The sequence below is a fragment of the Mytilus californianus genome, unplaced genomic scaffold, assembly GCF_021869535.1.
Source record: "Mytilus californianus isolate M0D057914Y unplaced genomic scaffold, xbMytCali1.0.p SCAF_5, whole genome shotgun sequence".
NCBI classification, from domain to species: domain Eukaryota; kingdom Metazoa; phylum Mollusca; class Bivalvia; order Mytilida; family Mytilidae; genus Mytilus; species Mytilus californianus.
In genome coordinates, this window is record NW_026262701.1 from 21,983,967 (window position 1) to 22,010,791 (window position 26,825).

General features: G+C 31.0%; 1 protein-coding gene across 4 annotated transcripts in view; it reads right to left on the minus strand.

Moving 5' to 3' along the window:
• Positions 1–26,825, minus strand: part of LOC127703175 (protein broad-minded-like) — a 61,266-nt gene that overhangs the window by 13,312 nt on the left and 21,129 nt on the right. For 2 of the 4 annotated variants that reach the window (XR_007982738.1, XM_052207697.1), the window contains exons 18-30: positions 26,428–26,516; positions 24,733–24,871; positions 23,396–23,483; positions 22,364–22,482; positions 21,727–21,846; positions 21,185–21,273; positions 19,987–20,097; positions 18,400–18,511; positions 17,496–17,595; positions 15,073–15,108; positions 13,390–13,512; positions 12,756–12,839; positions 4,475–4,516 (exon numbers count right to left, since the gene is read on the minus strand). Coding sequence is in view for 3 of the 4 variants with exons in the window: in XM_052207697.1 (XP_052063657.1) it covers positions 4,475–4,516; positions 12,756–12,839; positions 13,390–13,512; positions 15,073–15,108; positions 17,496–17,595; positions 18,400–18,511; positions 19,987–20,097; positions 21,185–21,273; positions 21,727–21,846; positions 22,364–22,482; positions 23,396–23,483; positions 24,733–24,871; positions 26,428–26,516 (1,252 nt within the window). In the remaining variant the exon portion in view is untranslated. The remainder of the gene's footprint in view (positions 1–4,474; positions 4,517–12,755; positions 12,840–13,389; positions 13,513–15,072; positions 15,109–17,495; positions 17,596–18,399; positions 18,512–19,986; positions 20,098–21,184; positions 21,274–21,726; positions 21,847–22,363; positions 22,483–23,395; positions 23,484–24,732; positions 24,872–26,427; positions 26,517–26,825) is intronic. The other 2 variants (XM_052207698.1, XM_052207699.1) reach the window with 2 other exon arrangements.

Below are 26,825 nucleotides of genomic sequence, written 5' to 3' on the forward strand. Positions count from 1 at the left end.
TTTTGCCTATTAGCAAATTCATATAAGATAAAACTTTGAAACCTCAATACCAAATTTCAAAGTCTGCATTCCCAAGAAAAATACAATTTTTTTCTGAAATATTACTTTTGAACGCTGATATGTTTTGTATTATATCTATAGATTCAATATGATGATAAAATCCATATTTCATTCAATAAAATGAGTAGAAAAATGTTACTTATAAATTTTAAGATGTAATCATTTTTTATTAAGACATTTTCCAAATATATATGTTTAATTCTTTCAATGATGGGCAGTCTAACAGACATTTGTTCACAACAGTAATATAGATAAAAGCTTCTTCATTATTCAAATTCACCCACCTAAATCTACTCTATGTTCTACAAACTATCAAATCTGAGACATGTTGCTGGCCTTTCAACAACGACAAAAATCAACAATTTGAGAGGCTGTATCAAGCATTTCTAAAATTCAACTTCAGATAGTGTTATTAGTTTAATTTCAATGAAGAACTGGATCAGCTCTTATAATCTCCCTTAGAACTAAAGGTCAGATGTTAATGCAGTATCCAAATATATTAAAAAGAATATCATAAGTACTTCATAATCCTTCAAAAACTAGACAAAAGAAAAGAAACAATGAAAACAAATCAGCTACTGAAGCAAGGCTAAGGAGGAAGAAGGCTGGGGCTCATTATGCTCCGTTGAATAGAGATGCAGGGATGTGAATGCTAATGAAACAGAATGCCAAATATCAAATGGTTTTCTTCTTCATTAATTGCATCTAATAAGCAAATTTTATATGTTACAAATAAAAAGTCATTGAATAATGACTTAAGGGTGGAGTTTACCGTATTTTATTAATTGATGTCTACTATTATTCCTGTTTTTTAATGATTCCCACTCATCAGAAAACTTATAACACATGATCAACATGAAAAAGCCAGTCATTGATAGAAGCTATATTTCTAATGCAGCAGCATACTGTGGATTTGTTTATTTTTGTGGGTTCCAATTTCCATGAATTGAGGAAATATTGTGAATTCATGGAGATTTGGTTTGTGGATTTGCCAAAGTCTGCATACTAACCTATAGAAAATTGATACTTATGTCTCATCTCCCAAAAATCAAAACATTTGTTACAGTTTAGAATAAGGAGATGTGGTATGAGTGCTAATAAGACAACTATCCACCAGAGACCAAATGAAGTTGATGTATACTATAGGGGGCTGTACAGCCTTCAAAAATGATTAAAACCATATGGTATAGTCAACTATAAAAGGCCCAGAAATAACAAAATGTGACATATATTTAAACAAGGAAACAAACAGCCAGTATTTATGCACAGATCATCACACTTTTGTCAAAACTATGTTTATAATCCTTTACAAATGTTATAAATTAATGATTTAACCTTTTTTTTATGCATTGTATTTGCATTTTGTTGCTTTTGTTTCATCAATTTATTACATGTGTAAAGGGTTTATAAAAGTTTGATATCAATACATGGTGTAAGTGACAAGATTCTATATCAATACAAGTATTTAAGTAAAAAAACATTATCTGTTTAAAACTACTAAACCTCCAACTTTTCTGAACATGGAAATATAAAGCACCAAAACCTGACAAAAATATATGTCTATATTGAAACTTTTACTTGCAGCATCTCTCTACATGCTATGAATATTTTCAAAACTGAAAGCAAACATAAGATCTAAAGTTCTAAACATTGAATTATTTTCTTTGGTCTTATATTTTTAATCTTGAATGCTTTCATAAATTATCAAGAATACCAAAACCATCAAAATATTTCTACAGAAATTTCTAACTTTACTTAAATGCCCTGAATATGTAAAATCTTTATTCTTCTTTGCTGAAATACAAATAATATTAGGCTAAAGCAACTTCAATGCATCAGATTTGAACATATAATGTAGCTTTATTGATGCTTTAGGCTAATATATTTTGAAATCTTAAACCTGAAATTATTGATACATATAAAAGAAATAAACCTGCTACTGTTTCCAAATGAATTTCATAGTTTTTGCTGTATTTTTCTTTTGGATAATGTCTGAATTATCATGACAGCACTAAAGTTTTAGTCTGGTTTTACCATAAAGCACTAACAGTCCATCAGCAAAGCTATCAACTCATTTGTAATGGATGGAAACAATGATTATACATCAGATGTGCAATTCAGTCATTGACAACGAAACTAATCATCATCTTTATTCAACAACATTATTTTATTTCAGAATTAAAGAACCTTTGTGAGCACGTTCACATACCCCACGCCCCAACATTGTCACTGGGCAAACAAAATCTCACCAGATTCCTAAGTCCAAAGATTTAGAACTCCTACAAAAGTCAACTGATAAAAATTTCTTGTGGATATGCACATCTACATATTATGTCCTCATTATCTACAAAGTTTCATGAAGTTCTGTTGTGTGGTGACAGAGGAGTTGTGATGACAAACTCTTGCAGTAGTATATTTAAGCAAAAATTCTAAGTTCAAAGGGGCACAACTCCTAGAATAAAAATTGAATCATAATTTCCTGTCAATATGCACATCTACATAATATGTCTTAACTATCTACAAAGTTTCATGAAATTCTGTTGTGTGGTATCAGAGCAGTTGCGATGACAAACTGTTGCAGTAGTATATTTAGCCCAAAATTCTAAATTCAAAGGGGCATAACTCCTAAAAAAAATTAAATCATAATTTCCTGTCCAAATGCTCATCTATAATACATAATATATTATATACTATAATATCTACATATTATGTCCTTATTATCTAAAAAGTTTCATGAAATTCTGTTGTGTGGTTTCAGAGGAGTTGAGATGACAAGAACAGGACTGACTGACGGACGGACGGACTGACAGCAGGATGGGTCAAAAACATAAACCCTATGAAACATTGTTCTGTGGGGTATAAATATATTAAGATAGTATTGTATTAATTGAGTCAGCAAAGATTGAAAAAGATTGAGTTTGATTTTTTATTTTATTAGCAGTTTGATATAGGAAAGCCATTTATTGGAAAAAAATTGTAATATAGTAATATTTGTTTTTTCATGGTAAAAACTTTTAAACAAATAGTATTAATGATCAGAAGTGATAGAAAATACTCCATAAAAAGTTCTTTGTTTGAAATAACATACAACCAATCTGTAAAGTTTATGCTTTCACCTCTTTTTTTAAGGAAATAAATTGTTTATGTCTTTGAATTTCTTTACTTAACAATGAAAAACACTAGTGTGTACCCTGCATACTGATAAAATTTCTGATTGCCTAGAAATATAAAAGACTTTGATTTATGAGGGGAGATAACTTATAATTTAACTAAATAACATAAAACAGATTGTACTGTGAATTTATCCATTTGGAAAAAAGCAAGACAAATAAAATCAATTTTACCTTTTTATTTTCTAAAAAAGTTTAATAAGGTTTACCTTTTCTTATTTTATTTCAAAATTTTATAATTTAGTTTTCTTTCTAGTCAGGTATTTTCCCTAAGTACAATATTTGCAAAATATGAGAATATGCACATTATGTAGTTTGAAAACAAGCATGTTTTCTATGTTGTGATGTTATACTATTGTTTCAGAAAAGGGAGAAGGTTTGGTACCATTAAAACATTTAATCCCGCTGCAAATGTTTGCACCTGTCCTAAGTCAGGAATCTGATTACAGTAGTTGTCGTCTGTTTATGTAGTTCATTTTTGTTTTTATATAGATTAGACCGTTGGTTTTTCCGTTTGAATGGTTTTACACTAGTAATTTTTTGGGGCCCTTTATAGCTTGCTGTTCGGTGTGAGCCAATGCTCCGTGTTGAAGGCCGTACCTTGACCTATAATGGTTTCCTTTTATAAATTGTAACTTGGATGGAGAGTTGTCTCATTGGCACTCATACCACATCTTCCTATATCTATGAAGACAGAAAAAACTGTTAAGGCTAAGGGCGGTATAGAGCTTAACATCTGTCTCTGTATACTGACCTCCAGAATCCAGATGGTTATTTGTGATATTGGAGTATTTAAATATAAAATATTAAGTTCTTTGGGGTGATGTATACCCCTCATCTAGTTTTATTCATATTCACAACATGTACAGGGTACTTATTATTAAATAAATAGCTGGTTTAACTGAACCACTTGTGAAAAACGTTTTGAATAATTTATGTGATATCCTTATCAATGTTGTGTTGACCAGCTTTGTCTTTGAATACAAACAACAATAAGTTAAGATTCATGAAAATTACCAAGTAAAGAAACAGAAAAGAATAAGTTATCCAGCTGATTTTCTATCAAAGGGTGAATATTTGTATTTCTATCAAATGTTAGTCCAGATATTAAGACAATATATGAATGCTAAAATTTAGTTTTTTCTGTCTCACAGACTAGTGGCTGTCCTGCTGAGGTTAAATGTATTATATATCATATATAGTTTTATGTTATTTTGATAATACTGTGCACATATTGTACTTACACAAGACTTTAGATGATCTGTATATTTTGCCCCTATGTATAACTGTAATTTATGCATATCTTTATATAAAAACATTATGTTGTTGCGTTTTATTTTGCATACTGCAGATTCATTATCATTTGTTGGGTACCAATATTCATGGATTTTGTGGGTAAAGATGAACAACAAATTTAAATGTTCAACAAAGTCTATAGCGTAAGCTTGTATGCTGACTTTGGAAAAACAAAGAAATCAAATAAAAGGAAAATACAATTTTTCATTAATCCACAAAAATTGGTATCCATGAAAATAAATGAATCTACAGTACATATACAAACATGTAGGATTGTATTTTTCACACTTGTAATTTGATCCTTAGCACAGGAAAATAATACTTCCTGTCTACGATGGGCCTATAAAAACTATTTATTGACATTATTATGTGTCTCTAATTTTTTTCACATATCATTCAGAGATTTTGGAATGGAATAAAAATACAAATCTATTCCATAGCTTAGTAGTTACTTAAAAGAAAAACAATGTTTTTTTTCAATTAAAAAATCATTATAGGACCTAAGAGTTATTTAGAATTTCAAATCAGCCTCAATATACTAGTTTCTGATGCTATCCATTCAATGAAATTCTAACCAAGTTTGGTTTCAATCCATGTAAAGGTTCTCCAGATGATTAGTAAAATAGGAAGTTATCAATAGGTGATATACATCATGTGAAAGCAAACACTCACACCAACCTTTGGACCAGGGAGCTCAAGTGTACAAAAACCTGTTTCTCAACCTTAATGTGAATTTCATTTCAAGATATTATGGCCTTCTATCATTGAAGTGTAATTGTGTTAAAATTCACCTTATAAATATTGTTGAATAGCAACAAGTATATTATGATGATGTATTTATATATGATACATGGAGAGCAATCAAGACATGGGGACATTAGGATGATGTATTTATATATGATACATGGAGAGCAATCAAGACATGGGGACATTAGGATGATGTATTTATATATGATACATGGAGAGCAATCAAGACATGGGGACATTATGATGATGTATTTATATATGATACATGGAGAGCAATCAAGACATGGGGACATTAGGATGATGTATTTATATATGATACATGGAGAGCAATCAAGACATGGGGACATTAGGATGATGTATTTATATATGATACATGGAGAGCAATCAAGACATGGGGATATTATGATGGTGTATTTATATATGATACATGGAGAGCAATCAAGACATGGGGACATTATGATGATGTATTTATATATGATACATGGAGAGCAATCAAGACATGGGGACATTAGGATGATGTATTTATATATGATACATGGAGAGCAATCAAGACATGGGGACATTATGATGATGTATTTATATATGATACATGGAGAGCAATCAAGGCAATGCAGACATTAGGATGATGTATTTATATATGATACATGGAGAGCAATCAAGGCAATGCAGACATTAGGATGATGTATTTATATATGATACATGGAGAGCAATCAAGGCAATGCAGACATTATGATGATGTATTTATATATGATACATGGAGAGCAATCAAGACATGGGGACATTATGATGATGTATTTATATATGATACATGGAGAGCAATCAAGGCAATGCAGACATTAGGATGATGTATTTATATATGATACATGGAGAGCAATCAAGACATGGGGACATTATGATGATGTATTTATATATGATACATGGAGAGCAATCAAGACATGGGGACATTATGATGATGTATTTATATATGATACATGGAGAGCAATCAAGACATGGGGACATTATGATGATGTATTTATATATGATACATGGAGAGCAATCAAGACATGGGGACATTATGATGATGTATTTATATATGATACATGGAGAGCAATCAAGACATGGGGACATTATGATGATGTATTTATATATGATACATGGAGAGCAATCAAGACATGGGGACATTATGATGATGTATTTATATATGATACATGGAGAGCAATCAAGACATGGGGACATTAGGATGATGTATTTATATATGATACATGGAGAGCAATCAAGACATGGGGACATTAGGATGATGTATTTATATATGATACATGGAGAGCAATCAAGACATGGGGACATTAGGATGATGTATTTATATATGATACATGGAGAGCAATCAAGGCAATGCAGACATTAGGATGATGTATTTATATATGATACATGGAGAGCAATCAAGGCAATGCAGACATTAGGATGATGTATTTATATATGATACATGGAGAGCAATCAAGGCAATGCAGACATTAGGATGATGTATTTATATATGATACATGGAGAGCAATCAAGACAATGCAGACATTAGGATGATGTATTTATATATGATGCATGGAGAGCAATCAAGGCAATGCAGACATTAGGATGATGTATTTATATATGATACATGGAGAGCAATCAAGGCAATGCAGACATTAGGATGATGTATTTATATATGATACATGGAGAGCAATCAAGGCAATGCAGACATTAGGATGATGTATTTATATATGATACATGGAGAGCAATCAAGACAATGCAGACATTAGGATGATGTATTTATATATGATACATGGAGAGCAATCAAGGCAATGCAGACATTAGGATGATGTATTTATATATGATACATGGAGAGCAATCAAGGCAATGCAGACATTAGGATGATGTATTTATATATGATACATGGAGAGCAATCAAGGCAATGCAGACATTAGAATGATGTATTTATATATGATACATGGAGAGCAATCAAGACAATGCAGACATTAGGATGATGTATTTATATATGATACATGGAGAGCAATCAAGGCAATGCAGACATTAGGATGATGTATTTATATATGATACATGGAGAGCAATCAAGGCAATGCAGACATTAGGATGATGTATTTATATATGATACATGGAGAGCAATCAAGACATGGGGACATTAGGATGATGTATTTATATATGATACATGGAGAGCAATCAAGGCAATGCAGACATTAGGATGATGTATTTATATATGATACATGGAGAGCAATCAAGGCAATGCAGACATTAGGATGATGTATTTATATATGATACATGGAGAGCAATCAAGACATGGGGACATTAGGATGATGTATTTATATATGATACATGGAGAGCAATCAAGGCAATGCAGACATTAGGATGATGTATTTATATATGATACATGGAGAGCAATCAAGGCAATGCAGACATTAGGATGATGTATTTATATATGATACATGGAGAGCAATCAAGGCAATGCAGACATTAGGATGATGTATTTATATATGATACATGGAGAGCAATCAAGACAATGCAGACATTAGGATGATGTATTTATATATGATACATGGAGAGCAATCAAGGCAATGCAGACATTAGGATGATGTATTTATATATGATACATGGAGAGCAATCAAGGCAATGCAGACATTAGGATGATGTATTTATATATGATACATGGAGAGCAATCAAGACATGGGGACATTAGGATGATGTATTTATATATGATACATGGAGAGCAATCAAGGCAATGCAGACATTAGGATGATGTATTTATATATGATACATGGAGAGCAATCAAGGCAATGCAGACATTAGGATGATGTATTTATATATGATACATGGAGAGCAATCAAGGCAATGCAGACATTAGGATGATGTATTTATATATGATACATGGAGAGCAATCAAGGCAATGCAGACATTAGGATGATGTATTTATATATGATACATGGAGAGCAATCAAGGCAATGCAGACATTAGGATGATGTATTTATATATGATACATGGAGAGCAATCAAGGCAATGCAGACATTAGGATGATGTATTTATATATGATACATGGAGAGCAATCAAGGCAATGCAGACATTAGGATGATGTATTTATATATGATACATGGAGAGCAATCAAGGCAATGCAGACATTAGGATGATGTATTTATATATGATACATGGAGAGCAATCAAGACATGGGGACATTAGGATGATGTATTTATATATGATACATGGAGAGCAATCAAGGCAATGCAGACATTAGGATGATGTATTTATATATGATACATGGAGAGCAATCAAGGCAATGCAGACATTAGGATGATGTATTTATATATGATACATGGAGAGCAATCAAGGCAATGCAGACATTAGGATGATGTATTTATATATGATACATGGAGAGCAATCAAGGCAATGCAGACATTAGGATGATGTATTTATATATGATACATGGAGAGCAATCAAGACATGGGGACATTAGGATGATGTATTTATATATGATACATGGAGAGCAATCAAGACAATGCAGACATTAGGATGATGTATTTATATATGATACATGGAGAGCAATCAAGACATGGGGACATTAGGATGATGTATTTATATATGATACATGGAGAGCAATCAAGGCAATGCAGACATTAGGATGATGTATTTATATATGATACATGGAGAGCAATCAAGGCAATGCAGACATTAGGATGATGTATTTATATATGATACATGGAGAGCAATCAAGGCAATGCAGACATTAGGATGATGTATTTATATATGATACATGGAGAGCAATCAAGGCAATGCAGACATTAGGATGATGTATTTATATATGATACATGGAGAGCAATCAAGACATGGGGACATTAGGATGATGTATTTATATATGATACATGGAGAGCAATCAAGGCAATGCAGACATTAGGATGATGTATTTATATATGATACATGGAGAGCAATCAAGGCAATGCAGACATTAGGATGATGTATTTATATATGATACATGGAGAGCAATCAAGGCAATGCAGACATTAGGATGATGTATTTATATATGATACATGGAGAGCAATCAAGGCAATGCAGACATTAGGATGATGTATTTATATATGATACATGGAGAGCAATCAAGGCAATGCAGACATTAGGATGATGTATTTATATATGATACATGGAGAGCAATCAAGGCAATGCAGACATTAGGATGATGTATTTATATATGATACATGGAGAGCAATCAAGGCAATGCAGACATTAGGATGATGTATTTATATATGATACATGGAGAGCAATCAAGACATGGGGACATTAGGATGATGTATTTATATATGATACATGGAGAGCAATCAAGGCAATGCAGACATTAGGATGATGTATTTATATATGATACATGGAGAGCAATCAAGGCAATGCAGACATTAGGATGATGTATTTATATATGATACATGGAGAGCAATCAAGGCAATGCAGACATTAGGATGATGTATTTATATATGATACATGGAGAGCAATCAAAGCAATGCAGACATTAGGATGATGTATTTATATATGATACATGGAGAGCAATCAAGACATGGGGACATTAGGATGATGTATTTATATATGATACATGGAGAGCAATCAAGACAATGCAGACATTAGGATGATGTATTTATATATGATACATGGAGAGCAATCAAGACAATGCAGACATTAGGATGATGTATTTATATATGATACATGGAGAGCAATCAAGACAATGCAGACATTATGATGATTTTATATATGATACATGGAGAGCTATCAAGACATGGGGACATTATGAGGATGTATTTATATATGATACATGGAGAGCAATCAAGGCAATGCAGACATTAGGATGATGTATTTATATATGATACATGGAGAGCAATCAAGGCAATGCAGACATTAGGATGATGTATTTATATATGATACATGGAGAGCAATCAAGACATGGGGACATTAGGATGATGTATTTATATATGATACATGGAGAGCAATCAAGACAATGCAGACATTAGGATGATGTATTTATATATGATACATGGAGAGCAATCAAGACAATGCAGACATTAGGATGATGTATTTATATATGATACATGGAGAGCAATCAAGACAATGCAGACATTAGGATGATGTATTTATATATGATACATGGAGAGCAATCAAGACAATGCAGACATTAGGATGATGTATTTATATATGATACATGGAGAGCAATCAAGACAATGCAGACATTAGGATGATGTATTTATATATGATACATGGAGAGCAATCAAGACAATGCAGACATTAGGATGATGTATTTATATATGATACATGGAGAGCAATCAAGACATGGGGACATTATGATGATGTATTTATATATGATACATGGAGAGCTATCAAGACATGGGGACATTATGAGGATGTATTTATATATGATACATGGAGAGCAATCAAGGCAATGCAGACATTAGGATGATGTATTTATATATGATACATGGAGAGCAATCAAGACATGGGGACATTAGGATGATGTATTTATATATGATACATGGAGAGCAATCAAGACAATGCAGACATTAGGATGATGTATTTATATATGATACATGGAGAGCAATCAAGACAATGCAGACATTAGGATGATGTATTTATATATGATACATGGAGAGCAATCAAGACAATGCAGACATTAGGATGATGTATTTATATATGATACATGGAGAGCAATCAAGACAATGCAGACATTAGGATGATGTATTTATATATGATACATGGAGAGCAATCAAGACAATGCAGACATTAGGATGATGTATTTATATATGATACATGGAGAGCAATCAAGACATGGGGACATTAGGATGATGTATTTATATATGATACATGGAGAGCAATCAAGACATGGGGACATTAGGATGATGTATTTATATATGATACATGGAGAGCAATCAAGACATGGGGACATTAGGATGATGTATTTATATATGATACATGGAGAGCAATCAAGATATGGGGACATTATGATGATGTATTTACATATGATACATGGAGAGCAATCAAGACATGCCAACATTAGGATGATGTATTTATTCATGATACATGGAGAGCAATCAAGACATGGGGACATTATGCTGATGAATTTATATATGATACATGGAGAGCAATCATGACATGGGGACATTATGATGATGTATTTATATATGATACATGGAGAGCTATCAAGACATGGGGACATTATGAGGATGTATTTATATATGATACATGGAGAGCAATCAAGACATGGGGACATTATGATGATGTATTTATATATGATACATGGAGAGCTATCAAGACATGGGGACATTATGATGATGTATTTATATATGATACATGGAGAGCAATCAAGACATGGGGACATTATGCTGATGTATTTATATATGATACATGGAGAGCAATCAAGGCATGGGGACATTAGGATGATGTATTTATATATGATACATGGAGAGCAATCAAGACATGGGGACATTATGATGGTGTATTTATATATGATACATGGAGAGCAATCAAGACATGGGGACATTATGATGATGTATTTATATATGATACATGGAGAGCTATCAAGACATGGGGACATTATGAGGATGTATTTATATATGATACATGGAGAGCAATCAAGACATGGGGACATTATGATGATGTATTTATATATGATACATGGAGAGCAACCAAGACATGGGGACATTATGAGGATGTACTTATATATGATACATTGAGAGCAATCAAGAGTTTGCAAGTAAACTATGCAGTCAATGAAATGGTATGGTGTAAATAATGATTACTTCATACAAATGATGATGGAATTATTTGTTATCTTCTGCATGTTTTTTAATTGGACATGCCTGTTTCTCTTGAATTGATAGTGAAAAGAATTGATAGAATTATATCAAACAATTTGATTTCATCAGATTATTCAAAACATTAAACAACAATTTTCCAAAACCTTTTAGTCTCAGTACATCAAAAAATCTTTCCCATGCGACATTAATTCACATGTTAACTTCAATATAACTTGACATAATATCTACAATTACCTTTATTATTTCTTCGTCATACCATATATTTTTTTGGGATGGGACGATGCAGATTACAAATCCTTATTATTTGAAATATGTTATGTCTCCTCACTAGCTGTTATTAAACCTGATGTCTGATGCCATAAAAAAAGGGACTACTATATACTGGATATTTTGAGTTACCTTTGACATCTGGTTATTATAATATACCTAACTCATATTTCCATATTTACTGAGTGCTGTACAACCTCATTTGATTTACAAAAAAACGCATGTGAATTTTCATATGTGGCTGATTGATTGAAAGATGACTGTTTAAAGTAGGATTTTTAATGTGCTTGTTCACAAGGTAACTGTCTACAGGATTACATGTCACCCAACCTGGACACATTATTCTGACTCGAGGCCTAGTCTTTGCTCATACTTCTAAATGCTGTGTGTTTAGTGTTTATATATGAAGAGAAGAACCAACCTGTATAATCTACTGAAGGAAAGATGGACTCTTCCTGTATCTTTGACATGATTGGTGTTGCTACATCCAATAACTGCTGGATAACTATGAAAATATATGATTAAGTATATATATCAATGAATCAAATGACTGTTGAAACAATAAAAATTATTGATCAGAGTCTTAAAGTTCCATTAGATGCTTGAAAGACTGTTTCTAATATTATTTTTTTCACAAGGAGCACAAATAGTCTTCTTTCACAAGCTCAAAGAACATACTGACAAGAGAAAAAGGTACATCTTGCACAGAATGTTAAATTAGGAATAAGCCAATATGTTGAATAAAATTAATCTAACTTTCTGAATACAATTTCAAAACTTTTGTAATAAATCAATCAAAATTACGATTAATCAAAATATGACAGTATGGTAATTGTGTTTTGTTGATATGTTTGATTATGATTTAATATATTCATTGTTAAATGAAAAGAAAAATGCAAATAAGAGTAAAAGTCATCTCATTTTGAGACAATTAAAAAAAAATGACATGCCTAGTCATTGCTGCATAAAGAACAACATTGATCATAGGCCTATAATAAAATAAAAGTCATGGAAATTTTTATAAAAAAAATAGACTTATCAGCTGTAATTCATACCATTTCCTTTGACTAAGTCTGCTCTGTTTAATAAAATCTTGATAAGGTTAACTCTACATTTGTCTAGCCAACTCTTTCCTTGGTCATGCTTCTTCAGTGAAAGGAACTTCACCAGGTCATTCTCTGAAACATTAATTTTCTTCTTATTTATTGCATATTACAAGGAAAAATCAATTGGCAATTTATTTCAATACTTTTTAATGTTACTGTTCTTGTGTTGAATTCTAATTTAACACAACAATACAGTATAGACAAACAGATCCCTCAAGACGTATCATTGTTTTATGGTACATGTATATAGTGGTTCATTTTGGCTCTCATTGGATCTTTTCACTTTTGTAGAAAAATATGATGTGATTAATGTACCTGTTCTCAAACATCTAAGATTTTCAATATTTTCTGTAATACAGTTGATAAATAATTATAATCAAATTACAATTAGGTAATTCAGGTGGCCTGACATTATTATAAATATAGTTTTGATATGGCCAAAAAAATAAACTATGAAAAGACACAGAATTTCTTTTTGTTCCCAAGTGAATTTTCAAAACCCAGGCATTCCATTTCAAGCAGTAAAATAATGTGATTTACGAAAAATATATTGTTTGGTGCTCTGTCTATGGCGACAACAACATATTTGTCATGAAAGTAGGACAAGTGCTTAGCAACATTTGGGTATTTGAAGATAGATGTAGCATAAACCTATTTAGTTTTCTATTCTGATTTGTATCAGCAATCTCACAGCCCTAACATATTCAAATAAAGTATAAAGTATCTACATCTTTTTTTCACGTTTTAACCAAAGGGTATAGAAATATAAAAACAAAGTTCACTACAATGTTTTCTTTGAAATAGATGAGACATCTACAAAATAATTAATTGGTAATTTTCATACTAAATCTACTTTTAAAGTTGATGTTGATGATAATAGGATTAACTTTCATACTTTCAACTAGTCTATCAAATGAAAATCAAATTTTAGATGCTATAAAATACTGTTACATATAAAGAAATAAAAAAAAATTGATGAAAAATATCCTATAACTTAAAATTCCACTGTTGTTTTATAAACTGGGCCGCGTCGGATAGAATTCGACCTTATGCAAATAAATATTAATACATCTGTTAACCAGTATTTTGCGTTGAAAAATCTCTATTGAAAATCTGTAACTGTTTGAAAATTGAGCTGTTGTAAGAAAATCTACAAAACATACCAAAACCCAACTTTTATTTCGTATTTGAATTTCCAAAATCAATTAAAGTCTTATATATGTACATGTATATGTGCATTTGCGTAAGTCGATTTCTATCCAACACAGCTCAACTGTTGTACAATACAATAATAACTTATATTGCCATATTGAAATTTTTCTTTTTTTCTCACTCCATTTTTCCATAAGCATGTGCAAATCTATTCACTCTGATTTCATGCAAAACATGTTTTTCAACTCCACAAGTTTCATGCAAAAGTCATTGAAAAAGAGTGCTGCAAAAATGCAAAGTGATACCAAAAGTTATGACTACCAATTTGTCATTCAATTAATTGTTTTTATCTTGAAATATTGACTTATCATTAAAATAATTGATTATATAAAGCACTTGACAAGCCATTTTCAATATGTGCAAAAAGATGCTTGAATCCAGATCACCAAAGTGCTTTCATTTCTACTTGGGAGGAAATACCTTGAAGATCAAACAAAGCTTCATCTGATTCGGACTCTGTAAAAAGCATACTAAACTAAAACTAAACCCTTCTATGTAATAAAAAACATAGAGCAAAGTAACTCAATCTAGGCTGTGACTGTCACTAAAAAATCTTATAGCAAAGTAACTCAATCTAGGCTGTGACTGTCACTAAAAAATCTTATAGCAAAGTAACTCAATCTAGGCTGTGACTGTCACTAAAAAATCTTATAGCAAAGTAACTCAACCTAGGCTGTGACTGTCACTAAAAAATCTTATAGCAAAGTAACTCAATCTAGGCTGTGACTGTCACTAAACAATTTCTACATTGACTAATAACACATGTGCATAATATAAAATTTATTCTTTTAATTTTATCAACTATTCAATGCTGTTAAAATTATGAGTTATAAAAGTCGATTGAAGTAAATTTAAACTATACATGTAAATTAAATTGAAAAATCGCCTTCCATTATAAACGACTATTTCTTCATTTTTCCTGCTAATAATTTTCCTGTATATATCTTTCTCTTATGTACAGATATCATATCATACTGGTTTAGTACTGATGATAAATTATAAACATATCTAGCTATTTGCAGATTCTACTGTTTTTCCATAGAAAAAATTAGCACACCAAAATATCTTTTAATACAATTTATCTTCACATTTAACCATATACTTGTTTTTACAATCAATGTTAGTCCTACAGTCTGAGAAATTAGATTTCAATACATACAAGGAACACATGTTCCCACAAAGACCACATAACTTCTAATAAAGGTATAGATGTGTTTTTTTTATGAAAATATATTTTATTTAATTCCCCCATTCAGTTCTGAATCCTATTAACCCCCCAACAGAAAAATAACACTTCTAAGAATCACTTTTTCTTCAGCAAAACAAGTAACTGTTAGTCATGGTTACTCATATGCTCCTATATATTCAACCCTTTTCATTATTTTTCTGAACCCAAATGGTGTTTCCATTTTTGTCATTAAAAAATACCTAACATTTAGAATCCGAGGAATCTTTTTTAAGTAAATGGTTTTTATTTTTTAAATACCACACTTTTTTTATTTATCCAGGTTATCAGACAGGTGGGTAATATAGAATGTACCAGTTTTTCTTCTGTGTTATACACCATTGATAGTTATACACCACTGATAGGCTTTTTTCTGGTCAATGTGTCAAGTATATGACCAATACCTTGGAGAATAAGGTAACCAAGACAGCAATGCTTTTGAGTTGTTTGAAGTAAAATGTTTAATAAAACCTTGTTTAACTGTAGATCTTAAAGCATTTAATAATACCTTGTTTAACTGTAGATCTTAAAGCATTTAATAATACCTTGTTTAACTGTAGATCTTAAAGTATTTAATAATACCTTGTTTAACTGTAGATATTAAAGCATTTATTAATACCTTGTTTAACTGTAGATCTTAAAGCATTTAATAATACCTTGTTTAACTGTAGATCTTAAAACATTTAATAATACCTTGTTTAACTGTAGATCTTAAAGCATTTATTAATACCTTGTTTAACTGTAGATCTTAAAGCATTTATTAATACCTTGTTTAACTGTAGATCTTAAAACATTTATCAATACCTTGTTTAACTGTAGACCTTAAAGTATTTAATAATACCTTGTTTAACTGTAGACCTTAAAACATTTATCAATACCTTGTTTAACTGTAGATCTTAAAACATTTATTAATACCTTGTTTAACTGTAGATCTTAAAACATTTAATAATACCTTGTTTAACTGTAGATCTTAAAGCATTTAATAATACCTTGTTCAACTGTAGATCTTAAAGCATTTAATAATACCTTGTTTAACTGTAGACCTTAAAACATTTATCAATACCTTGTTTAACTGTAGACCTTAAAGCATTTATTAATACCTTGTTTAACTGTAGATCTTAAAACATTTAATAATACCTTGTTTAACTGTAGATCTTAAAGCATTTATTAATACCTTGTTTAACTGTAGATCTTAAAGCATTTATTAATACCTTGTTTAACTGTAGATCTTAAAACATTTATCAATACCTTGTTTAACTGTAGACCTTAAAGTATTTAACAATACCTTGTTTAACTGTAGACCTTAAAACATTTATCAATACCTTGTTTAACTGTAGATCTTAAAACATTTATTAATACCTTGTTTAACTGTAGATCTCAAAACATTCAATAAAACCTTGTTTAACTGTAGATCTTAAAGCATTTATTAATACCTTGTTTAACTGTAGATCTTAAAACATTTAATAATACCTTGTTTAACTGTAGATCTTAAAGCATTTAATAATACCTTGTTAAACTGTAGATCTTACAGCATTTATTAATACCTTGTTTAACTGTAGATCTTAAAGCATTTAATAATACCTTGTTTAACAGTAGATCTTAAAGCATTTAATAATACCTTGTTTAACAGTAGATCTAGCTCCCAAGTTAGGAATGTAAGCTCTAGGTACAGGATAGGATGATATCAATGGATAAGGGTATACATGTCCACGAGTGTCCTGTTAAAACATTATATATATTAACATTTTACAAAAATATGTCAATCTATACAATTGTACATCTCTTACTGTGACTTGATCTTTAGAATGACTCTTTACAATAACAATATGCACAGAAATGTTTAGCTATATTTTCATACATTTATTGACAATGAAGTGGAGTTAAAGTCTTATGGGATAGTAAGTATGCTTTATTTTTTGTCACGCTGCACTTTGATGACTTGACTGCGGTTTTCCACAGCAGTTTCTGATTAGCTGAAGTGTTTGGTTTGATAAAACAAATTGCAATTGGGTCACAATTTTGAATGAACTGCATTAGGTGGAAAGCAAGGCTTACAGTCAAGTCAAAGTTATAGATTTATTATTCCTAATAAAGCAGAAACTTTATAACATGTATATCTTAATAATTTATTTGTCATTCTTAAATTATATACAAGCTATAAGATATTTGCGACATTCCTTACTGAGTGCCTTTTTGTAAGATCCATTTATAAAACTGTGTTGTTTGGTTGATATGTTAGCTTTGTCAAACAATCTCAAGCAACTATACAGACATCATTCTTTATCTATTCGTCTAATGTATTATATAACTGATTTGAAGAAAAAAATCAAATGTTGTCTATTTCAGTTCAGAGTACAAATGTATCTATTGTATGATTGGATGTAATTTGTCATTGGATTAGATCTAAAACAGACTGCACACATGTCTTCAAAATTTCTTTGGCTTGAGATGGACAAGGTTTACAAGTGAAAACATTACATTTAACTAACAGTACACCAGACAACTAGTATAAATAGACTTACCATGTCTAGCCCTCTTGGTGGTAGAATCCTTTCAGAAGGACCACCTATTAAGAACGCTCTGACTAGTACATAATTTCTTTCTATAGATAACATGTCTATTATTATCTCTTCTCTGGAAAAAAAATTAGATATATAAAGAATATAAACTATGATTAGATATTAGTACAGACAAACAAATATTAACTATTCTATCTTAGAACATAAGGGAAAATAATGTTATGTTTGAATATATGACAATCATTAGATGGACACCTGGTGTAATGAAACAAGTGTGCAAACATTCTGAAAAAAAGTTGTTAGTCTTTGGTGAACTGTACTCACTTTGAATGATGGATGAGGTTCAAAGGGTAATCTTTTTACAATATTCTGGATCAGAATATGTTCATGTGACATAACATTAGTATTCCTTAAACAGGAAGTTAATCAACAATGGATGTGAAAAAGCATCAACCAATACAGCATGATAATATGATGCTTCATTCCAAATTTCAAAAATTCATACCTGGCTATTATGTGTAAGAATGTATAAGTATTCATTATACAGGAATTGGATGAGCTATGAATCTGAAAATGCATCAAATGGTAAAGCATGCTCATATGAAACTTGAACTCAAATTTCAAAAGCCTTGATTTTTAGTTCCTGAGAAAAATGTGAGAAAAATTAATTTGTACAAGGCCATTATGTGTAAGAATATATAAGTATTCTGTCATAAACATGAAGTGGTTAAGTGATGGATCTGAAAATGCACTACAGGGTATAGCATACTTACATAAAGCCTGATACCAAATTACAGTAAATTCTGATTTGAAGGTCCAGAGAAAAACATGACCAAACTTTTATGGGAAGGATGGGCAGAAGGACGGACTAACAAATGTAAACCAGTATACCCCCTCCTTTCAGAGCAGGGGTATAATTATGAATCCTGCTTTGTACTAAATAGACATGCTGAGCAGGATTTTTCATGTACAAAAGTTCACAGGCAACCATTTCACTCTACCTAGACTTTAAACTGTCCATTTATTACCTCTACACCTACATGCTTTGGATATTTAGCTGATAAACAGCAAAGTCCTGGTTTAATTTTTTTTTCGCTTAATCTAGATGTTGATTGAAACCATTACATACAGGATGCAAGCAAGCTACATTTCTACATTGAGGACAATGAGATTGGTTACTTTCTTAGAGAACTGACCAACTATTTTGAGATACAGATACATCTTTTTCTTACAGAACCTAATTGTCAACAGAATGAATTTCAGCCCAACAAACAACTGTTCATTAGAATGATATTCAACCATTGTTTTCACATGGATACATATATTATACATAATTGGTATAATTTCCAGTTAGTCTTGAAACAGTTCTCAAAGAACTACCTTGTGTTTGGTATGATTTTCAGCTTGTTTGTTTACAACTTTCCTGTTTTTGGTATGATTTGCAGCCTGTGTGTTGAGAACTAGCCTGTCTTTGGTATGATTTTTGGCCTGTGTGTTGAGAACTTACCTGTCTTTGATATGATTTTCCACCTGTGAATTGACAACTTACCTGTCTTTTTATGATTTTCCACTCGTGAATTGACAACTTACCGGTCTTTAGTATGATTTTCAGCCTGTGAAGTAAGCAGTATATCCTGGAACTTATACTGTGACTGCAGTAACAGATAGGTATCCAAACAGGAAATCATCACACTAAGAACTCTGTAAAACATTGATTAATTCATTGCTTTCCATCCATTGCAAATATGAATATAAAGGTTGAGAACAAAATTTATCAATGAACTAATAAGGAAGGTTCTGCAACATGGGTCAAATAGGATGAAGGATGAGAAATTTGGAACACACTGTATTTGGGTAGAGCAGATATTTTGCCTTGCAATAGGTAACTTGACAGACCCCTCACAGTTCTTACAAGAATGTTTTAATATGCAAGGAGCATAGCACTGTCCCAATATCAGACATCTTATTCCCTGCAAGAGTTTGTATGTTTTGATAAAGTTACTCCAATAATCCTACTATGAATAATCCGATATGATCATGGATTGACTTCAATGAGACAGCAATCCAATAACAGAGGTGAACTAAAACTGACATATAGAAATTAACATCCAGTTCAACCATGACTGAGTTGCCACCTTGGATGATGTGATCTTAATTAACTCAGATTGGAAAAGTTTGCGCAAAATAAATTAGTATACAATGTAGCATTTTTGACCGCAAAAAAAGTATCTAAGACTTGTACAGCATAATCATATGACTCATTGCTAAATGAGTTGTAAGAAAAAACTCATTTCTTTGAAATACAGCAATTGCAAGTACTTTAATTTGGTTATGACTTGTACATCTACTCCATTATCAAATGGGGATATATTGTACAAATTGTGGCCTTCTTTTAGTATAAGTGTCCAACAACTTATAAAGTTATAGTAAACTAATGCTTACTCTAAACCTATCTCAAACCTAAACCCATACCTAACCCTAAAACTAGCCCTTACCCTAAATCCTAACCCAAACCTACAACAAACCCAAACCCTAAAGAATATGGACTCTTAAAGTAAATGAAGGCCCAATTTTCATTATCAAAATAACTTATGCTAAACCTTTTGTTATTTCAGAATGGGTAAGACTCATATACTTTTAAATGTATCCCTTATCCACTGAAATGTGACAACAAATGTTCTGACAACACTTGTGTTTTCAATTAGTTAAATGTTTAATTATTGTGTTTTTCCCTAAAAAATGTAACAAACTTAACAAATATGAGATTATATAAGTATATTTCTCTTACCTGAGCCCAAACACATGAGACTGTTCAAAATTAAATAATGAATGAATTTTTGCTGGTGAGTCCACAATCACAAATCTGTCTACAAACTCCTAAAGACAAAAACATGCTAAAATAAAATATACTTGTTTCTGCTTAAAAAATGCTTAAATAATATATCAATATCAAGAGTAAAACAAGTAATTTTATTATGATGAAGAACTTTATTATGCAACAAGCCAGCAAAATTCAAAGATTGTCTGCTCTTTTGTCAGGTTGTTGTCTCTTTGATACATTCCCCCTCTCAATTCTATCAACATTTCTGCATGAAATAACTTTGATATTTAAGGGAAGTCCAATATACATAAATACAAATCCAAACATTTAAAGCATTTTTGAGACTGGAGTCCATTTATCAAGAAAAAAATAAGAATGATTAATATCAACAATTCAGTCTTTCATCTCCATTTGATTATAAAGAAGGATAGATCCTTAAATTCAAAGTTACTCACTATCTATAAAGTGTTTTTTTTATAATAATTGTGCAATTATATAATAAAAATTACCACAACTGAATCAGGAATTTCTCTAAAACCGTAACTTTCTTTCTTTGGTAAACTTTTATCTCCCAATAATTCATACACTGCATAAAAGCTTGATAACACATTCAACAATTTTATCAAACTCTAAAATGTAAAAATAAACATATCATTACAAAAAAACTGTTTTACAAGTTTATAAGTTAATGTCTCATTGACAAACACCCACATTTTTTTGTGTCTTTCTTTAGAGGTGTTGACAAACTGTTATAAGAATCTTGCAGAAAAAAATAAAAAAAACATTTCAGTATTTAAGAGTGCAATAATTGTATGCAATTGTTAAGTACATTTTATTAGTTTAAAGTTACTTTTATTTCTATTCTTCATACCATTGCTATGCTAAATACTCGTAGATCAGCGTCGACTTTTCTTAAATTAGCAAAATCAGCAAGTTTTATCTAATCATATATAAGTATATCATGCAGGCACAGTTTTCAAATTTAAAATACAGCAAATATTTGAAGAAAGTCCTTAAAATATTAATAAAATAGAAATGACAAATTAAACCTCTTGGAAGATTTTTTGTTCTATATAAATTACAATACAAGAATTTGGTTTTTTTCATTTTATAAATGCATCCATATGATCTTTTAATTAGTCTAACCTTATGAGATGATCTTTCTATAGGGTCCACTGGCCAGGCCTTTGGTGTAAACAATACTGTATCTAAAGGACTGGACTCTAACACTGACCACAGTTCTGACAGCAATGCTTTAATATATCCTATAAATGTATTCCAATAAATTATTTATTTATAATCATTTTATTCTGTATTCCATCTCAAATTATAAATGAGACAGTTTTTATTACAATAATTAGAGTTGTTTAAAGTTCCACACAGCAACTAAATACATAAAGTAATATATATTTACAACTAAGTAAAAACAAGAGTACACATACAGAAATGTCTTACCTGCTTTACTGATCATGATTGACTATTATGTTGAAAGTCTTTAAAATAAAAGTTCTACAACAGGTATTACATAAACTTGACATTATAAATACTTTAAAATTGGTATTTGCTGCTTCTCTGCTAAGTATGCAGCATTAAAGAGTAAGACAAAGACTGGTCAGAATAATGTTCCGGGTAGGGAGACATGTCTTCCTGCAGACTGTTACCTTGTGAACTAGCAGGTTAAAAACCTGGCTCAGTATGACAGTCTAGTACAAAGCAGGGTTAATATTCATACTACATTAACATTTTCTCGGCCTGAATGTGCATTTAAATTGCCGCTGGACATTAAACAGCCATCCATCATCATTATCACACTAATAAGTGAGATATTATGTCATAAAAAAACTATTCAGTTTTTCTAAGAACTTGGTGAACAATGAAAATGAGGTCATGGACAACGGACTCTGGATGACACTTTGTAACATAAGGCATCTGTATAAATGATATGAAGTATTTACAGCTTCCACATTCTGAAATATACCCTGATTAGAATTTATTTGTTGTGCATTCTGCAACATTTGTAGCAGCAGAGAGGAAAAACCATATCAACAGAAAATTTTGCTACTGGCAGATGCTTATCTAAAAATGTCAATTTTGAATACATTAGCTCCAAACATTTGGTACATAATTATGAAGGATATTAGACATTAAACTATATGTGACTACATCCAAAAAACTTACCTGTTTTCTGTAGAGCAACCATGCCAGGGGCAGTTCCTGCTACCTGTGTAACCATAAAACCATAACCAAACTTCTCACATTTGCTAACCTATTTGTTCAGAATAAAAATAATTTACAAAATAAATAAACTGTTATCACAGAGATATGTCTCGCCTTTTTGTAATTTTGATAATGCAAATGTTGAAATTAAAATAGCAATACTTTAACATGTAAGTTATGCAAATATTCAAAGTCGATGAACCATGACTGAAGGTACATGGCTGAACAATCTCCATGGAATGAGATGTGCCAATGCTAATACAACTGCATACCAAATACCATTGACTTATTATAAGTCGTTCCCTTGAAACAAACCTAAACACAAACATTAACTTGTAAACTATGTAAAAGTTTCAAAGTCAATGAACCATGATCAGGGGTGGGGCTATATAATCTCCATGGAAACAATACTTGCAAATGCCAATAAATTTGCATACCAAATATCATTTACTTAACATTAGCAGTTCATCTTAAACTGATCTAATAACAAACTAATACATGTAAACTAAGCAAAAGTTTCAAAGTAAATAGACCATGACTGAGGGGGCGGGGCCAAATATTCTCCATGGAAATGAGATGTGCTAATGCTTATACAACTGAACACCAATTAACATTGGCCTACCACTTATGGTTCTCCTTGAACTGACCTAATCACAAACTAATACATGTTAACTTAGCAAAATTTTCAAAGTCTATAGACCATGACTAAGGGGGCAGCCAAATAATCTCCATGGAAATGAGATATGCCAATGCTTTTACAACTGCATACCAAATATCATTGACCTACCACTAGTGGTTCCCCATAAATTGACCTAATCACAAACTAATACATGTAAACTATGAAAAGTTTCAAAGTCAATAGACCTTGACTGAGGGGGCGGGGCCAAATAATCTCCATGGTAATGAGATGTGCCAATGCTAATACAACTGCATACCAAATATCATTGACCTACCACTAGTGGTTCACCATGAACTAGACCTAATCACAAACTAATACATTGTTGACGCCGCCGCCGTCGCCGCTGGAAACAGCATACCTATGTCTCGTTTTTTGACTCCGTCAAGGCAAGACAAAAACTGAAACAATAAAAGGTATAGAAACATAATCATAATGAAAATCACTTAACTGTAATCATAATGAAAATCACTGGACATTATCTATGATATGATTGTCATTACCCATGCTGATCATTCTTTTTAACTATTTACAACTAATTTATCTTTCTTTCTTTTGCAGCATCAAAATTTGTACATATTCAATACATTTTTTTTATTAGTACATAATTGCTAAGTCTTACCTGTAATTTGTTTTTATATCTATCATACATATAGGTCATACATTCATTCATAGCTTTGGTTTGCTGTAACAACAATATTCCTTTAGCAGTACTAGCAAAGTTCAGTAAGTTATCTCTTAGAGTGTCTTCCCAAGCATTTCTGTTAACAAATTACAATGAAATGGAGTTAAGTAGAAACAGAATGTGCTTATAATTCATTGTGACATCATGTGTTACTAAAGATACAAATGTATGTGAAGTGCTTTGATTCTTTCTAGTGTATATTCTGTCTTCAAATGATTTATATATGACAATTTGATAGTTTGATTGCAGTTTTAACCCTTTAGAACATAAATAAGCAGCTGCAAAAGGAGTGCAAGATACATCTGTTGTATGCATATTGAAATGTTTGCTAGAATAAAATGGAATATTGTCAAATGCATTTAATTTAGAAGTTAGTAAATTGCAGAATATTTTTGGGAATATACAAATTCCCTTAATTTTGACAATTTTAAGTCCCATAACTCTATATAATATTCAGTATTGAAAGAGTGCTTACTTTCACCATTCCAAAGAACAGTGTAAAGTTTGAAGTAAATTTTTCTAAGCATTCTTCATCTAACGCATGACATGTAAAAAAGAAAAAAACTAGTAGTTAGCTCACATTAATGTGTGACATGTGCAAATTTGCCTTAAATTTGATTCAATATTTTGTTTATGTGTACTGAAATCTGTGATTTTAATATGCCTGTAAAATCAACAACTGTGAAGTCAAAATTTAGTTTTTTAATGTTTCTAGTAATGCGAAAAATCTCACAGAAGGAATCTCCCAATAGTTAGAACAAATATAAATTTTGTTAGCATTATTTCTATGTAGCAATTCTTGAGATTGCATTAATTTATTTCATATTTTTGTCTACTGTTCATCAACCACATTATAATTATGTGGAATAATTTCTTTTAATATACAGTAATGATATGAATCAATGAATACTAAGTAAGAGTATTGATATGTCATAAGCTTTTATTAGTTGTAGTAACAGTAGAATCAATGAATACTAAGTAAGAGTATTTACATGTCATAAGCTTTAGTTGTAGTTACAGTAGAATCAATGAATACTAAGTAAGAGTATTGACATGTCATAAGCTTTAGTTGTAGTTACAGTAGAATCAATGAATACTAAGTAAGTTACAGTAGAATCAATGAATACTAAGTAAGAGTATTGATATGTCATAAGCTTTAGATGTAGTTACAGTAGAATCAATGAATACTAAGTAAGAGTATTGACATGTCATAAGCTTTAGATGTAGTTACAGTAGAATCAATGAATACTAAGTAAGAGTATTGAGATATCATAAGCTTTAGTTGTAGTTACAGTAGAATCAATGAATACTAAGTAAGAGTATTGATATGTCATAAGCTTTAGTTGTAGTTACAGTAGAATCAATGAATACTAAGTAAGAGTATTGACATGTCATATGCTTTTGTTGTAGTTACAGTAGAATCAATGAATACTAAGTAAGAGTATTGACATGTCATAAGCCTTAGTTGTAGTTTCAGTAGAATCAATGAATACTAAGTAAGAGTATTGACATGTCATATGCTTTTGTTGTAGTTGCAGTAGAATCAATGAATACTAAGTAAGAGTATTGACATGTCATAAGCTTTAGTTGTAGTTACAGTAGAATCAATGAATACTAAGTAAGAGTATTTACATGTCATAAGCTTTAGTTGTAGTTGCAGTAGAATCAGAACTATCATCAGACAAGGTGGGTGTGTCTGTTCTTTCTGCTTCTGAGTAGGCCTGTAAGTATAAGTCATTGCTTTTAGTTACTGAAATAACTTTATTTAATGAAAGAACCTTTACTAAGAAAGCTCACATACCTCAATCTCTACGCATAATTAATATGGGATATTTTTACACCTTCTCAAAATTATCCTCTCTTTTAGATTTTTTTTCTGATTATAGGACTCCTCTGAGGTTGATGAGTTGAAACCTTTATACAAATTTGAAAAGGATCTGATAAAAAAATTCACTATACTGTTGACAAGATCAAAATGGGATATTTTTTAGAGTCCACCTCCAGCAAAAGTGCCCAGCTATTTAATATTT